Source organism: Convolutriloba macropyga, chromosome 15, assembly GCF_964194025.1.
Source record: "Convolutriloba macropyga chromosome 15, txConMacr16.3, whole genome shotgun sequence".
In the NCBI taxonomy this organism is placed as follows: domain Eukaryota; kingdom Metazoa; phylum Xenacoelomorpha; order Acoela; family Convolutidae; genus Convolutriloba; species Convolutriloba macropyga.
The window spans coordinates 6,094,343-6,109,582 of record NC_134482.1 but is presented as its reverse complement, the minus strand read 5'-3'; the positions used below and the strand labels follow the sequence as shown (position 1 = coordinate 6,109,582).

General features: G+C 36.1%; 1 protein-coding gene across 2 annotated transcripts in view; it reads right to left on the bottom strand.

Moving 5' to 3' along the window:
* Nucleotides 1-15,240, bottom strand: part of LOC142354759 (large ribosomal subunit protein mL49-like) — a 423,982-nt gene that overhangs the window by 5,272 nt on the left and 403,470 nt on the right. For both annotated transcript variants that reach the window (XM_075407141.1, XM_075407142.1), the window contains exons 2-4: nucleotides 7,645-8,002; nucleotides 7,006-7,194; nucleotides 6,569-6,711 (exon numbers count right to left, since the gene is read on the bottom strand). In XM_075407141.1, coding sequence (XP_075263256.1) covers nucleotides 6,569-6,711; nucleotides 7,006-7,194; nucleotides 7,645-7,990 — 678 coding nt within the window. In that variant the 5' untranslated portion in view covers nucleotides 7,991-8,002. The remainder of the gene's footprint in view (nucleotides 1-6,568; nucleotides 6,712-7,005; nucleotides 7,195-7,644; nucleotides 8,003-15,240) is intronic.

Here is a 15,240-nt window from a genome sequence, read left to right as displayed (position 1 = left end):
TTTTAACGACATAAATCTGAAAGTTGTACATATACTGGCATCTTGTAACTTGATCACTGCGAGACCAAAGAGAGCTAATATACCCATGAACTCTTTGAGGATGATGAATTAGACAGCTCAATAAAGCCATATATTAAAAAATTATGGTCCGGTTGAGTGTTTCAAAAGCACGCAGTTGGAGGGGCTCAACAACAACTCCGGATATCCTGCTTTCTAAATAAAAATAATGAAAACAAAAACAGCATCACGAAGACCGTAAAAACAGCACTTTCCGAGCTAAAAAATTGAGGTTCTTAGATCACAACTGTTTTTTAAACAAAAAGTTTCCAATTATCGTTTTATCAGCGAAATGACAAGTCTTTGCTACGTCATCCACAGCACTTAAAACACTCACGAGCACATAATGCCGAAAGTCTGCAGTGCCACAAGTTAGAAGCAAGAAGTTCCTACTTAGACAGAAAATGAATTTCGTTGACTTTCGTCATTTTAAAACGTGCTCCTTTCGTGTTTTAAGCATGGTTAAGTGACTGCAGAAGTCACTTCGAAATTCTGAATTACTATCTCGAACCACTATAAGGTTCTCGATAAACGCCAGAAGATCTCAGTGACTTCAAGCAGAGTCACTTAACCATTACTTAAAACACTCACGTGCACATTTTAAAATGCCGAAAGTCTGCAGTGCCAGAAGTTAAAATACCAGAAGTTGCTACTTAGCCAGAAGCTGAATTTCGTTGACTTTCGTCATTTTAAAACGTGCGCGTTTCGTGTTTTAAGCATAGTTAAGTGACTCTGCAGAAGTGACTTCGAAATTCTGACTTAATATCTCGAGCCGCTTCGCGGTTCTCGATAAGCGCCAGAAGTTCTCAGTGACTTCAAACAGAGTCACTTAACCATTACTTCTACTACAGCTTAATCTCAGAGCTGGCTAGTATCTGATATTTAACAAAGCTTTCAAGTCTCTCGACAACAGCCGTTCATTTTTTTCTTTAGAAACGGTAGCTGAGCCATTACCATGTGATTGGAAGGGCCAATTTTACTACAGCTCTCCTCAAGCTGCAACTATTTGATATTTTGACATACAGTGACGAAATCCACGCTTATTCACCAATTGAAGAGCACTGTTAGTTAATCTATTTATCAACCAGTCAGCAACTTTTTCATTTAAGAAGTAATTCAGCTTGTAGGATTCTGAACTGAACTTTAGTAGTAGTAGCAGTAGTAGTCGAAGCCTTGGGATTCGCACCACATAAATTGAAGCCTAATCTACAGCAGTTTAGAGATGTTGTTCCAATGACCATATCTGCAATGCAGTCTCCACGTACATTTATTCTTTTAATTGAAGTTTTTGCAGAAGTAAAAATTGCTAATTGTGTTTTTTGTTCAAGTCGGGCCCCAAATCTTGATAAAATTTTGTCACTTTGTTAAAAAGACATTTGGCGCGGAAGAAGAAAATGTCATCGGTGTGGGATCACCGCTTTTGCTAGTTTTCATATGTCCTAGAGCGAATTGACGTGTTTGCATATTTTCCATATTTGCAGTGAACTCTAATCTAAATCATGCTGTCCCCTCAAAAATTACAAAAATGGGAGGAACCTGCGCATTTCTACGTACACGTTAATTGGAAAATTTTCAAAAACAATAGACGGCCGTAGTAGCTTGAGTTAGTATCCATCGTGCAATAATCCTCGGAAAATTTAGAAAGTTTGCATGTTTCTTTGGTCCAGCATCTAAGCAGTTGAGCAATAAGTTATAATGCGCACGAGATAATCCTTGTATGCGTTAAGCTTAGTTCTACAGCCGCAGTGTTGAGATAATGTTCTCATTATTTGAAAACAAGTTCATGCGCAAAATCATAGCTGACTGTTTTGGCTGTATTTACCTGTAAGGTCATTGACTTAAATTAAAAATAACAGCGGCCGAGAACTGAGCCCTGTGGTACTTCGCTATAACTATGCTGCTTCTAGATCTACTTAAAATTTTTTGCAAATACTGAATGCGAATTGTGAGATAAGAAGCCATGGGCTTAAAAGTGCCACCTATACCAATAGAATGCAGTTTTTTTTCAATAAGTTTATCTCCGGAACGGTATCGACAGCTTTAGAAAAAATGAGATATAGAATTACTAGCTCTTTATTTTCGCAATCATAATTTAGTATACACTGCCCAAGAATAATAACAGTTTCAAGGGTAGCTGGTCTATTTTTGCGAAAACAGTACTGCATCGGATGTAGTTGTTTTTTCTACGAGTTCATATATATTTTATCGAACAAGATTTTTTCAAGTAATTTTTCAACGCATCTGAGCTGGCTGATCCGTCTCTAAGAACAGATAACATCGGCTTCGTCTCCTTTAAAAATGGGACTACTTTGGCTAACCTTCCAAAAATACGGGTAGGACCCTTAGTTAGGAACGGTCTGGAAAAGGAGTTCAATTGATTACGAAAGGGTTTCAGCACTTTTCTCAGAGTGAAATTTCCAATGATCAAAAGCTTCAGTCGGATCAAGTTCTACTATATTCCTTCCACGTTTTCGGTCGCACACTCGCAAATTTTAATGCAATTAGCGTTTTCACCACTGTAATGAATTTTGTGAAATAAAATTTTGCGTATGTCAACATCAAATTTTGCGTTCCGAATTGGTAATTTAATTGTTTACCAATATCAACAAAACATACTTAATTTCACCTCAGCTATAAAGCTATAATTTCACCTCAACTATCTGGGAGCAACTATGCTGCTTCCAGATCGACTGAAATTTATTTGCACATACTGAATGCGATTTGAGATAAGAGTTCAATTGATTTCGAATAGGTTTTAGCACTTTTCTCAGAGTGAAATTTCCAATGATCAAAAGCTTCAGTCGGCTAAAGTTCTACCATATTCCTTCCACGTTTTTCGGTCGCACACTCGCAAATTTTAATGCAATTAGCGTTTTCACCACTGTAATGAATTTTGTGAAATAAAATTTTGCGTATGTCAACATCAAATTTTGCGTTCCGAATTGGTAAATTAATTGTTTACCAATATCAATGAAACATACTTAATTTCACCTCAGCTATAAAGCCGCTATTCTCTTTGTTTTCAAGATTCCGAGTTCGAATCGAACAGTTGAATAAAGAACTGTTTTGCCCTCTGGAAAATTTTCTCTAGTTGGCTTTGAAAGGAATCCCGTTTCAATAGCTCTTAAAAGTGATTTGAGATTGTAGTACGTTTTGTCACAAAACCACCTGGCCCATTTTAGACTTGATCGTTTTAGATGATGTATCTCAGCATAATGTAGATAAAGTACTCGAAGAGAAATTAAAACATAGCTGGCAAATTGCCAGAAAAAAGCCCTAATAGATTCGTAGATCTGTAGTCTCAAAAAGATAGTATGAAACAGACCACAAAATTCCTTTTTTTTAAAAAAAAATGCTCAGATGTTAAAAATTTTGAAAATGAATCTGTTAAAATTATTGCTGCTTCTAATAGCCGCTCCCAAATAACCTTCAATTAGAGTGGCACCCACTCACTTGACCTCATCTCTTTGAATTAAAATAGAGTAGGGATTAAAGTAAAAAGTGCGGGATCGCCGTTTTTTGCTAGTTTATGTCATAGCGTGAATTGATGTGTTTGCACCTTTTCTATGTTTGCTGTGAATTCTGGTTTCATGTCTAAATCAAGATCTCCCCTCAGAAAATACAAAAAACGTGAGGAGGTTGTGCATTTCTACGTACAAGATAATTGGCAAAATTTTCAAACTTTAGACGGCCGTAGTAGCCCGAGTTTTTGTTTAGTATCCATCTTTGTATTGTCCTCTGAAAATTTTGAAGGCTTGCATGTTGCCTTTGCTCGGCATCTAAGCAGCTGAGCAACAAGTTAGAATGGGCACTACATAACCCTTGTAGGTAAGTTTAGTTCTACAGCCGCAGTGTTGAAATAATTTTCTTAAATTGAAAACAGGCCGTCGGTGCTTTCAATTGTCAGTTTACAAGTTTTACTCCTCCTTGAATCATTAATTAAGATCCCGATAAGATACAAACCGTTTTTAGCTCTGTGCTTTCTAAGTTTGCTTTAAGATTTCCCTTAATGTTTATGGTAGTTTTGTTTTGCCGACATTCAAACTCATCTGGTTTTCGCTACACCAAATTGTTATGTCACTGACTCATCAAGGTCACTTTAGTTTTCAACTATCACTAAGTTCACACGCAAAGCTATAGCTGATTGTGTTTTCGCACGTGGGTGTAATGTCATTGACGTAAATTAAAAATAACAGGGGGCCGAGATTTGACCACTGCGGCACTTCGCTAGCAACTATGCTGCTTCCAGATCGACTTAAATTTATTTGCACATACTGAATGCGATTTGAGATAAGAAGCTAAGGGTTTAAGAAAATTGCCACCTATACCAATAGAATGCAGTTTTTTTCAATAAGTAAATCTGCGGAACGGTATCAAAAGCTTGAGAAAAATTGAGATATAGAATTGTTAGCTCTTTTATATTTTCGCAATCATACTTTTGATATACACTATCCAGGAATAATAAGTTTCAAGGGTAGCTGATCTATTTTTACGAAAACCGTATTGCATCGGATGTAGTTTCTTTTTCTGCGAGTTCATATGTTATCGAAAAGATTTTTTAAAGTACTTTTAAACGCATCTGAGCCGGCTGACCGGTCTCTAACAGGTGAAATCGGCTTTGTCTCCTTCTTTAAAAATGGGACTGATTTGGCTGACCTTCCAAAAACACGGGTACGACCCGTTTTTAGGAACGATCTGGAAAATGAGTTCAATTGATTTCGGAAGTTTTAGCACACTTTTTTTTGGTATGAAATTTCCAATGATAAGACACTCGTGCTTTAGTCGGATCAAGGATTACCAGATACCTTTCACGTTTTTCGGCAAAAAACTCCCTTAATTTGCTAATGCAATTAGCGTTTTCACCTCTCACATAAAATTTTGTTTCACAATAATAAACACCCAGGTGAAAACGCTAATTGCATTAGCAAATTAAGCGAGTGTTTCTACCGAAAAACGTGAAAGGTATCTGGAAAAACTTGATCCAACTAAAGCACAAATTTCTGATCATTGGAAATTCCATTCCAAAAAAGTGTGCTGAAACTTTTGAAATCAATTGAACTCATTTTCCAGACCGCTCCTAACAAAGGGTCCTAGCCGTGTTTTTTGAAGGTTAGCCAACTCAGTCCGATTTTTAGTTTATCTACATTATGCTTTCTCCTTTTTGTCTACATTATGCCGAGATACATCATTTAAAATGATCAAGTCTAAACTGGGTCAAGTGGTTTTAAACAACTTTTATGACAAAACGTACTACAATCTCAAACCACTTTTAAGAGCTAATAAAACAGGATTCCTTTCAAAGCCAACTAGAAAAATTTTTCTAGAGGGCAAAACAGTTCTTTATTCAACTGGTCGATTCGAACTCGGAATCTTGAAAACAAACAGAATAGCGGTTTTATAGCTGATGTGAAATTGGCATAAGAATGTTTTGTTGATATTGTTAAACAATTAAAATACCAATTCAGTACGCAAACTTTGAGATTGACATAAAAATTTGTTTTGCAAAAACAAACACAATCTCAAATTTTAAAAACCGAATTGGAAATTTAATTGTTTACCAATATCAACAAAACATTCTTATGCCACTTTCGCACCAGCTATAAAACCGCTATTCTGTTTGTTTTCAAGATTCCGAGTTCGAACCGAGCAGTTGAATAAAGAACTGTTTTGCCCTCTAGAAAATTTTCTCTAGTTGGCTTCGATAAGAATCCCGTTTAATAGCTCTTAAAAGTGATCTGAGATTATAGTACGTTTTGTCATAAAAGTTGTTTTAAACCACTTGACACAGTTTAGACTTGACCGTTTTAGATGATGTATCACGGCATAATGTATATAAAGTACTCGAAGAGAAATTAAAACATAGCTGGTAGATTGCCAGAGAATAGCCGCAATAGATTCGTTGATCTGCAGTCTCAAAAAGATAGTAAGAAACAGACAAAAAAAACCTTTTTTTGAAAAATGCTCAGATGTTAAAAATTTTGATTAAGAATCTGTTTAAATTATTGCTGCTTCTAACAGCTGCTCTCAGATAACCTTCAATTAGAGCGGTAAACACTCACTTCACCTCTCTGAATTAGACCGTCTTCCAATTAAAGTAAAGAAAAGTCAATTTTAGAGTGAGAAAGTCATTTTTGAGAGTAACGTAAGTCAGTTGTTACCAAAAATTTCATCACGCGAATGAACAAAAAACTCGCTCCAATAAGAGTGAAAAATGGCTTTACGCGCGCAATTCAGATGAAATGGCATGAACGAATGAACAAAAAGTAGATTTGAATTGGTTGTGACGTCATATGATCGTACCAAAAATCTTGAAATAAAAAACCAAGAGAAGGCCAATAATATCCCCAGATATCGCTGTGCTGCTATTAATCAGTTGAAATTGCTCGATAACTCAACAACGAACTTTGAAAGCAACTAATTGCTGTTCTTAAGTTCAGAGAACCCATTTGAATATTACAAAAATCATAAAAAAACAGCTGGCTAAAAGTTTAATTTAGAAGCCATGACTAACTAAATAATCTCTGATACAATATCTGTAAAACCCTTCGAAAGTGATGCTAGCTTGTATTTCATCAACTTGTGACCCGACTTCTTCCTTTTCGTGAATTGTTTTAATTTCTTCTGCAAGGTCTAGCTCCAACTGCCAAATATCACCTGCAACGAATCATTTTATTTACAAACATTCGGAAATATTGTTTATGAGCCTGACCATGATCTATATACTTCACTCGAGAATGAAATATGTTTAAAACCAGATGAACGATCAATACTAGAAGTTTCCTCTTCTGGTGGTATCTGTACGTTAATAGGTGGTGAAAAGCCAACAAATCTTTCAGGCATATGAAAATTAATAATCAGGGTTAGGAGAGTAGGTGAGCATATACCTCGAGGGTAAAGATTAATTTTGGGAATTCTACGCAACAGATTGTCTAATATTGAAATCAATACCTGAAATATTTTTCACGACTGTAACATTGTACTCATTGTATATATCTGGAGAGCCATCTTGCAACGTTCCTTGTACAACGTGCTCATACACAGGTATGTTATGGTCTTCAGCTCTTCTAACAATGTAAGGCTGTGTAACGTGTTCTGGTTGGCCACTTTTTGAATTGATCCGGAATTTTGTCTCGTCAACTGCAGAAATAATCATGGACGATAATAACACACCGAGAGCATTTCGAAAAAAATTCTATCAAACAAATCCCCTAGTTCTACATATGAGAAAGAAACTTAAATTAGCTTTTGAAGCTATTCATTTTAAATTCAATTAACAAAGAAGAATAAAGTTTGTATTAGAATCCGAGTATGCGTCAACATATGTTTACGAAGCATAGAATGGACTTTGAACATAACCAAATCTGTGCAAAGAGGCTCAGCTAACAGAGCGCCGCAAGTGTAATTCGAGACTACCGCCAATCACGGCAATTTAAGCATTCCAACCTTTTTAAAGGCAAGCTAAAACTCGGGACTTAATTTTTTGTGATAAAAAGTAAAAAATCTTATTTAGGTGATTTCTGATTTGATCTGCCTTTCGGCAGTTCGTCATTAAGTAATCACGCCTTCAGCTACAAATTATGAATATACCTGGAGCCCAACCGCTTGGACTTGCAGCTCCAGTGGGAAATTCCTTGTTTGGAATGGGATGGAAAGCCTTTGGGAGATACTCCTCAACGTACTGAAATTTATCCGGCACAATTTCATACTCCAGTTTCTCAAATTCGGGCAAAGGCATTGGAAAATCTGACACGTGCTTATAATCTCGAGATGTTATGTACTCTTGCTTCTTCCTATTTGACACATATTCGGACGTCTGTTTTCTGGTGAGATGTCTGTAAGCACTCTCATAACTTTGTACTCGATTTGCACAATAACGACAGGTATTTACTTCCAAGGCGAACAACTTAAGAGATCTATTACCAAGTCGAGCCATCAAAACAGCACTGAAATAGCGTACACTAAGGTTAAATAGCGTAGAGTCTCCCTGCAACAGTCAATTGACCTTGATAGAGTTTGTTTTATCAATTGATCGAATACTGCTACTTTGCAAGATTCTCACTCACTTCAAAACAGCCTATGCGATTCTCATTACCCCACTCCTATGGTTCTCAATTTTGTTTCTTATTTGTCAAATTCTCAAATAGCAAATGCTTTCAATACGTTTTTTCTCATCTAATTTCAATGACAAGCACTATTAAGTGCTTCTCCTTTAGTTTCGAGTCGGCGTGTTTTATCAATTGAAGATTTCCAAGCCTCTATTATTGCAATGAAAATACAAAGCCTCATATCTAGAACAAAAACAGCGAGGTATAAGTCATACGACGGCTTATATGGACAACTGCTCAGCAACTGTCCTGCTCTTTTCGGGTCCCTCTTCTTTATCATTTTTATTTCAATTTTAATCACTCTTCAATTTCCTTTCCAATGGAAAACTGCTTTTGTTCATCCTTTTCATAAAGGGGGCAAGAAGAATTGCATTGAGAATTATCGTCCAGTTAGTTTGTTATCTAAGATATCCCTTATTTTTGAGAGGCTACTATTTGAATTTAATCATCGAAATGTGAGACACCTTCTTCATCATAAACAGTTTGGTTTCCAATCCAGAAAAACTCCGATCACCCAACTGATTGATTATATAGACACTATTCACAGAAAGTTATCTTTTTGCGGAGGATCTGAAAATGTTATTTGAGTCCTTGAATTTTAATAATGATCTAACTCGACTGCAACAATGGAATCTTGAAAATGGATGATACTTAATAGCCTAAAAACGAAGGCTCTTGTTTTTAGCTGTTTTGTGAAGCCAACTTAATTTCTTTGTGGTAATGTCATTGAAATCGTTGACTCGTATAAGGACCTTAGTATAATAATTGACAGGAAATTCAAATGGAATAAGCATGCTGATGCCAAGCTTGTGTCTTATAGACGAGCATTTTATCGTCTTAAAATTGCGATTCGGTTCAATACTGACAGCAATGTTAAGCATAATTTGTTTCGTTATGTTTTGTCAATCTTGTTTTACGGAAAAGTATGGCGCGCTGACACTTCTTCCCTGATGATGAAGCTGGACAGATTTCAAGCCCGTTGCTTTAGATGGATAATTTGTCACAGACTTTCGTATGTCGACTTACTCCGGACGAATAGTTTGTTACAGATATGTTTTCAGCAGCAATTACTGGACCTCACTTTTTTATCCAGCTTCTCAAGGGAAAATATGATGCCGATGTTTGGAAGTATATTAAGTAACCCCCAGAATGGCTAATATTCGTTCATCCTCTTACAACCTTTTCCAACCTAGTCATCTCACTAAAACTAAATACAATGCTTTCTTTGAGCGTGTCATTATTCCAGCTATTTTCTTCAGTGACACGGAGTCATAGACTTTTTAAAATATCCGTCTGTATCTGTAATTTGTCGGTATCTTATCTGTAAGCTTGAATCATTTTCTCTTGATAATTCTTGCTCGTTTTATATATGTTGTCAATGTTATACCTGTAGAACTTTAAAAAACGTGTGTTAATAACTGTTTCTGTACAAAGATAATAATTTGAAGTTTTTAATAACTTTAATGTTGATGTCTCTTTTTGAGAATTAAGTCTTTCTCTCTCTCATATTCTAAAATTTAAAACAATTTGCATTCTGAGAGTCACGATTCCTTAGCATCCTTCCCGAAATTAAAGCCCATTAGGGTATATTATGGATTTATGGTTAAGGGGCGGAGAGTGGAGAAGAGAGGAGGCTTTACCGGGAAAGACGGTAATTGAAGACAGAAAAGTCCTGATGAGCTTAATCAATCTTCACACAGATCATAAGATTTGCCGAATGTTTCCCAATTTAAAATCGAACATCAATTTCAAACCAAATTCCCGAAAAGACTTGTTTGCATGACCTCTATGGAAATTCATATTAAGAGTAAAAAAAACAGTACGGAAATCATTTCAATGAGTGAGGTAAGTGATGTAATCACAACCAACTTACACCAAGAAAAACTGGATCTTTTCCGTTCGTGTCCCTCCCCCAGTACGTTATGCCACCCCCCCCCCCCATCAATTACAGAGCACGTGCCATGAGTAAGCAAGAAAACTTTTATTATTGTTGGATAAAATCCAACGAACATATCAAAAACAATATTATGAGTTAAACAAAATGTGCCAATCAAGACAGGCATTACCGCTGTAACGTAGCGCTCTATTGGGAAAGAATGTCAGTTCCTTTTCCCATTTAGTTTTTCTCGGGGCGTTGTGGCACACATTGGTCGATGTAGAGTATGTTGGAAGTCTGTCCATTAATCGAGGTTTGATGACAGCGACCTTTAATGAAACTGATATACAAATTAATAATGCAGAGATTGATACTTGGATGGACATTTCGCAGGCCGCCGATGATATCCGAACGGCTCCCCGTATCAAATGCTTTGCTCATGTTCAGAGTCACTAATCAGACATAGCAGATGAAATCATTGTAAAATATAGCACGTGCGTCTGGGAGTGCAAATAATATGTCCCACACAAGGCTGGGGGGACGCGGAGGGAAAAGATCCGAAAAACTAACCAAAAGAGTAAAAGAGTAACAGATGACGTCACGCATACAATTTCAATGTGGTAGAGTCAAACATACAAATGTAGAGTCAGCCGAAAGTCAAATTTTGACTTCTTGGCTAGTGATCAAATAGTCGCAAAAAGTTGAGAACAAATAGAAAATTGGGGCCTTTCCCATGGAAATATAGTCTTCCCCCTTATCGTATGTTTACCATGATTTGGGGGTTCATAGGTCATCTGAACACTAAGCGGGGGGCGGGTGGAGCTATAATAGGAAAGACCCAAAAATGTAGCTGGACAAGTCCTGAGTTACAATTCAAAGAGTTTGTATTTTTCAAAACACCTTACAGTGATTTACACAACACGGAAACTTAAAACTTGTTTACCATCCTTAAAGTCTAGTTTTGAACAGCATCTAAAATTGCACGTGGTATACGAAATAACAGTTAGTGGATGCAATTGCACCTAGGCCGGGCAAACTTGCAGACATATAACCATCCGGACGTCAGAGCATCAGAAGATAGCACAAAGGAAGTCATTGCTGAACAAGCACGATGGGTACCGTAGGCAGGAGTTGACATTGAAATACTATTCAACAGCTGTAATGTTGCTCAATTCGAAATTTACATTTTCGCGACTCAAAACATTGGAATAGTCCAAAATGTTACCGAAACGGTAGAAAGTCAATAAGAACTTCAAAAATCCAATTTGAATTCAAAGATCTCATATAGAAAATTATAAGCGAATTGAAAAACAGAATTTCAGAAATTTTCGTTTTACCGATAACAATATTTCGAGAACCTCTTGTTTTACTGTTTTGTTTATTAGTTGAAATGAAATTTTAATTGTAAAAAAAATAATAAATTGAATTCTACCTGGTGGTGTTAGATATAGCGAAAGATTTTGTACATTTAATTTTTAATTGACTTAGCTTTTTAGCAACTCACGTCGGACTTATTGCACTCGAACAAGCGGTGAAATTTAGTTCAAGGGCTGTAGCTTAGATAAATATTTTGTATATCGGCGCACAGACATCAGTCCTCGGTGCGTGTTGATTCCGTGACAGATGCAGTCACCACTCCGCTATCAGGCCATTCTGAGTTCTTATGCTACAATGAGTTTCATAGCAAAGACTTACTCCCGTGTTAGAGCAATTGGGATCACTCAAAAGGAAGACCAGAAGCGTGAAGAAGTCACTTGAGACGTCAAAGAATATTCTAAAACTGAAAACCTCATCAGCCAAGATTATTATTATTATTATTATTATTATCTTAAGATCTGCCTGAAAGATAAAAAAACATTAGGATCGCTACAATAATCTTGTCTACGTTAACCCGAGACTTACTAGTAGAGACACGAAAAAAAAAACAAAGAATATTTACAGGAACGTAGAGAGCTAATTGAAGGAAACGATAACAGGCTGACTTTAAAAGAGTTTTAGAGTTAAAAAAAAACAAAAATGGCTATCTTGGGAAAGAGGCTTTGTGGCATAAGATGCAAAACCTTCAAATGACGAATGACAAACAACAATTTCTTTCAAAATTTTAAAGCATGAAGTTTACTAGAAATCAATATAGAGACAAAGTGTACAAACGTTGTACATTCGCACAAGTTTGAGTTACTTTGTATGACAGAGATTTAGCTATCATCTAACATACCTAATGCCGCAAAATTCCTCGATACACTTAAAGTCTACCCAATTGTTAGGAAACAAGAGAACCTAGAAGTACTTTTTGATTAAAACAATTTCAGCAATTTTTTACAAGACCAAATTGATGTCGTTCTTTGTAGCAACCCAGATGCTATTTTGAAAAATGACTACCAAAATTAGTTTCCAAGGATCTAAGCTCCGATGGCAAACATTTCGCCGAATATACACCCATTGAATCCATAATACCGTCACAAAAGACTGAAAAAATTCTTAGGAGATTTTTTAGAAAGCAATCTTTGACGAAATACATAGCTACATTCGAAAAAGGTTCCACTCCAGTCATTATGGTTTCAGAGAATCAGCGAAAACTCGATAGGTGCAATTTCTTGATAAAATCGACGAACACAACGATATTAAATCCATTAAAGAACTAAGTGTACTCTATCTTGGTCTCGCCAAGGCGTCCAACACAGTTCCACATGGTACACTCCTGATGAAATTGAAGAAATTAAGGGTAGGCGAAAGCGTTTGGGGAGCTATACAATCATATTTATTAGACAGAGACCAAATTATGCAAGAAAGCGTTCAAAAATTATCCATAAAATTGCTTCAAGTTGTGTTTCCCAAGGATCAATACTTGGACCCCTACCATTTCTGCTCTTCCTTGATGACCTATCGGAAGCCTTGAACAATGTTGACAGTTACCGCTATGCAGAAAATGTTATGGCGATTATTCTCAGTCAAAGCAACAGAAGTGAATCCAGCAACAGAAAAAAAAACAAAACAAAATCGAAGACAATAAAATGAAAAAGAATACTAAAAAAATGTCATGCAGCGAAATGGATTTCAGGCTCTAATGTAAACTACTGAAGACACTTGAATTCACTAAAAATTCCACAACTGAGCCCTTGCATTGAAACGCATGATTTTCTTCTCTTTCTGTCAACAAAGTGCGGGATAATGATGTCGAGGAAATCTTAGAAAACAAAAATTAAAACGAAAAAGCGAGGCAAGAAAGTGGTGAATACAAAATGACAAAAAATGCTTAATAACAGAATGTACAAAAAACGTACGACAAACGTACTTTTTGAGCAAAACAAATAACAGTGAACAAAATATACTGGAACTTCTTTGAGAGACATAACAACCAAACAAAAATTGTAGCTGGAGAACAATTTGGAGATGTGGAAACTGCAACATACTGAATAAATTAAAACTCAATTGAAGAGTAAAACGGGTAAAAACCCTTGATGTTGCTCTAAACGTATATCTACAAATACTATTAATAAAACCGCAAAAAATTTCAAGCAGAAAGTTTGAATAAAATACCCCTCTAAAAAAGATGATTGACTTTGTTCGAGAGCAATTAAACAGGGTATATTTGGAGACCGGAGCAAAAATTAAGTCGTCTCGAAATCTTGCCCGCATCTGGTCAACTTTTTTGAGAGACAATTTTTTACCACCGGCAGCTTATACTACTGCCATCTCACCTACATTTCAGTTGGAGATGGAAAGCACAATTTTATAATAAGTTTACGTATTCTGATCGGCAGGCGTGTGCCTGCGTTGATCAACTCTTCAGCTCCTCAGTGTCGTCAATTTTGCTCATATAAATTTTAAAGTGTCATACTGTTGGGAGTACCAGTGTTTTGGTGGTTTTCCAGTCTTGCTTTGAAACAGTCCAGTGATAGGCTTGACATCACATCTTTTGGCATCTGATTCAATTCAATTAGTGCCATCTGTTTTGTGCCACTCAATTGTTGCCTTCAGTAGTTCTTCGGCAACAAATTCCTGGTTAAATTTACTTTCATTCCCAATTGTATCACTACAATTTGGTCCAGGTAAACCAGTTGTTGCCTCCGCGAAAATTTTTTCAGTCGCTATCTTTTTAAAAAAACAAACAACAGTGAACAACATATACTGGAACTTCTTTGAGAGGCCACAACAACCAAAAAAGAATTGCAGCTGGAGAACAATTTGGAGATGGTGAAACTAAAACATACTGAATAAATTAAAACTCAATTGAGCAGTAAATCGGGTAAAAACGCTTGATGTCACTCTATATGTAATTCTACTATTACTATTACTAAAACAGCAAAAAATTTCAAGCAAAAAGTTTGAATAAAATAAAATAATTTCTTAGGACCTCTGACCTAAATTACGCGTTTCAGAAAACAGACTGGGATCAATTAAACAAAAGCGTACTGAATGAACCTATCAAGCCCTGTTGATAAGGTAAACTTGATAAACGATTAAATTAAGGGTACAAATGGCACCGTGGTAAAATAGATATTTGCATTCCTAGAATAGCGAAACATCGAACAGAACTACCCCACTGGATTTCAAGTTTCACGTGAAAACTATTGAAACTAGTTAATACTATTGAACGGAAAACTAAATTTTCTCTCGGTAAACTGTGATATTTGAAAAATGTGAAACTACAAATGACATCGAAAAATGTGAGTTCTTTACCAAATATTTGGCTGCTGTTTTGAAAACCCGGAGCAATACCATGCGAAATTGTGTTTGGAGAGCTTAATACAAAGAAATGAGATGAAAATCAAATAAGCAAAATTCTTTACAGAGACGATCCTGATAAACGCACAGGTCCAGATCAGATTGGCAAATTAATACCCAAAAAATGTCATCAAATTTTTGTTCCAGACATACACTAACAAAAAATATTTTCCTAAATTTTGGAAAACAATTCACGTAACACCAATATTTAATGCAGGAAAAAATTAGATGCATAGCGCTGCAGAACCATTAGTCTGCTATGCTTCAACTCAAATTTTTTTTAAAACATAATTTTTGACCAAATACATAGCTACATGTTCCACCCCAGTCAATATGGTTTCAGAAAATCAGCGACACCTCGGTAAGTGCAATTTCTCGATAAAATCGACGATCACAACGATATTAAATCCATTAAAGAACTAAGTGTACTCCATCTTGGTCTCGCCAAGGCGTCCAACACATTTCGACATGGTACAC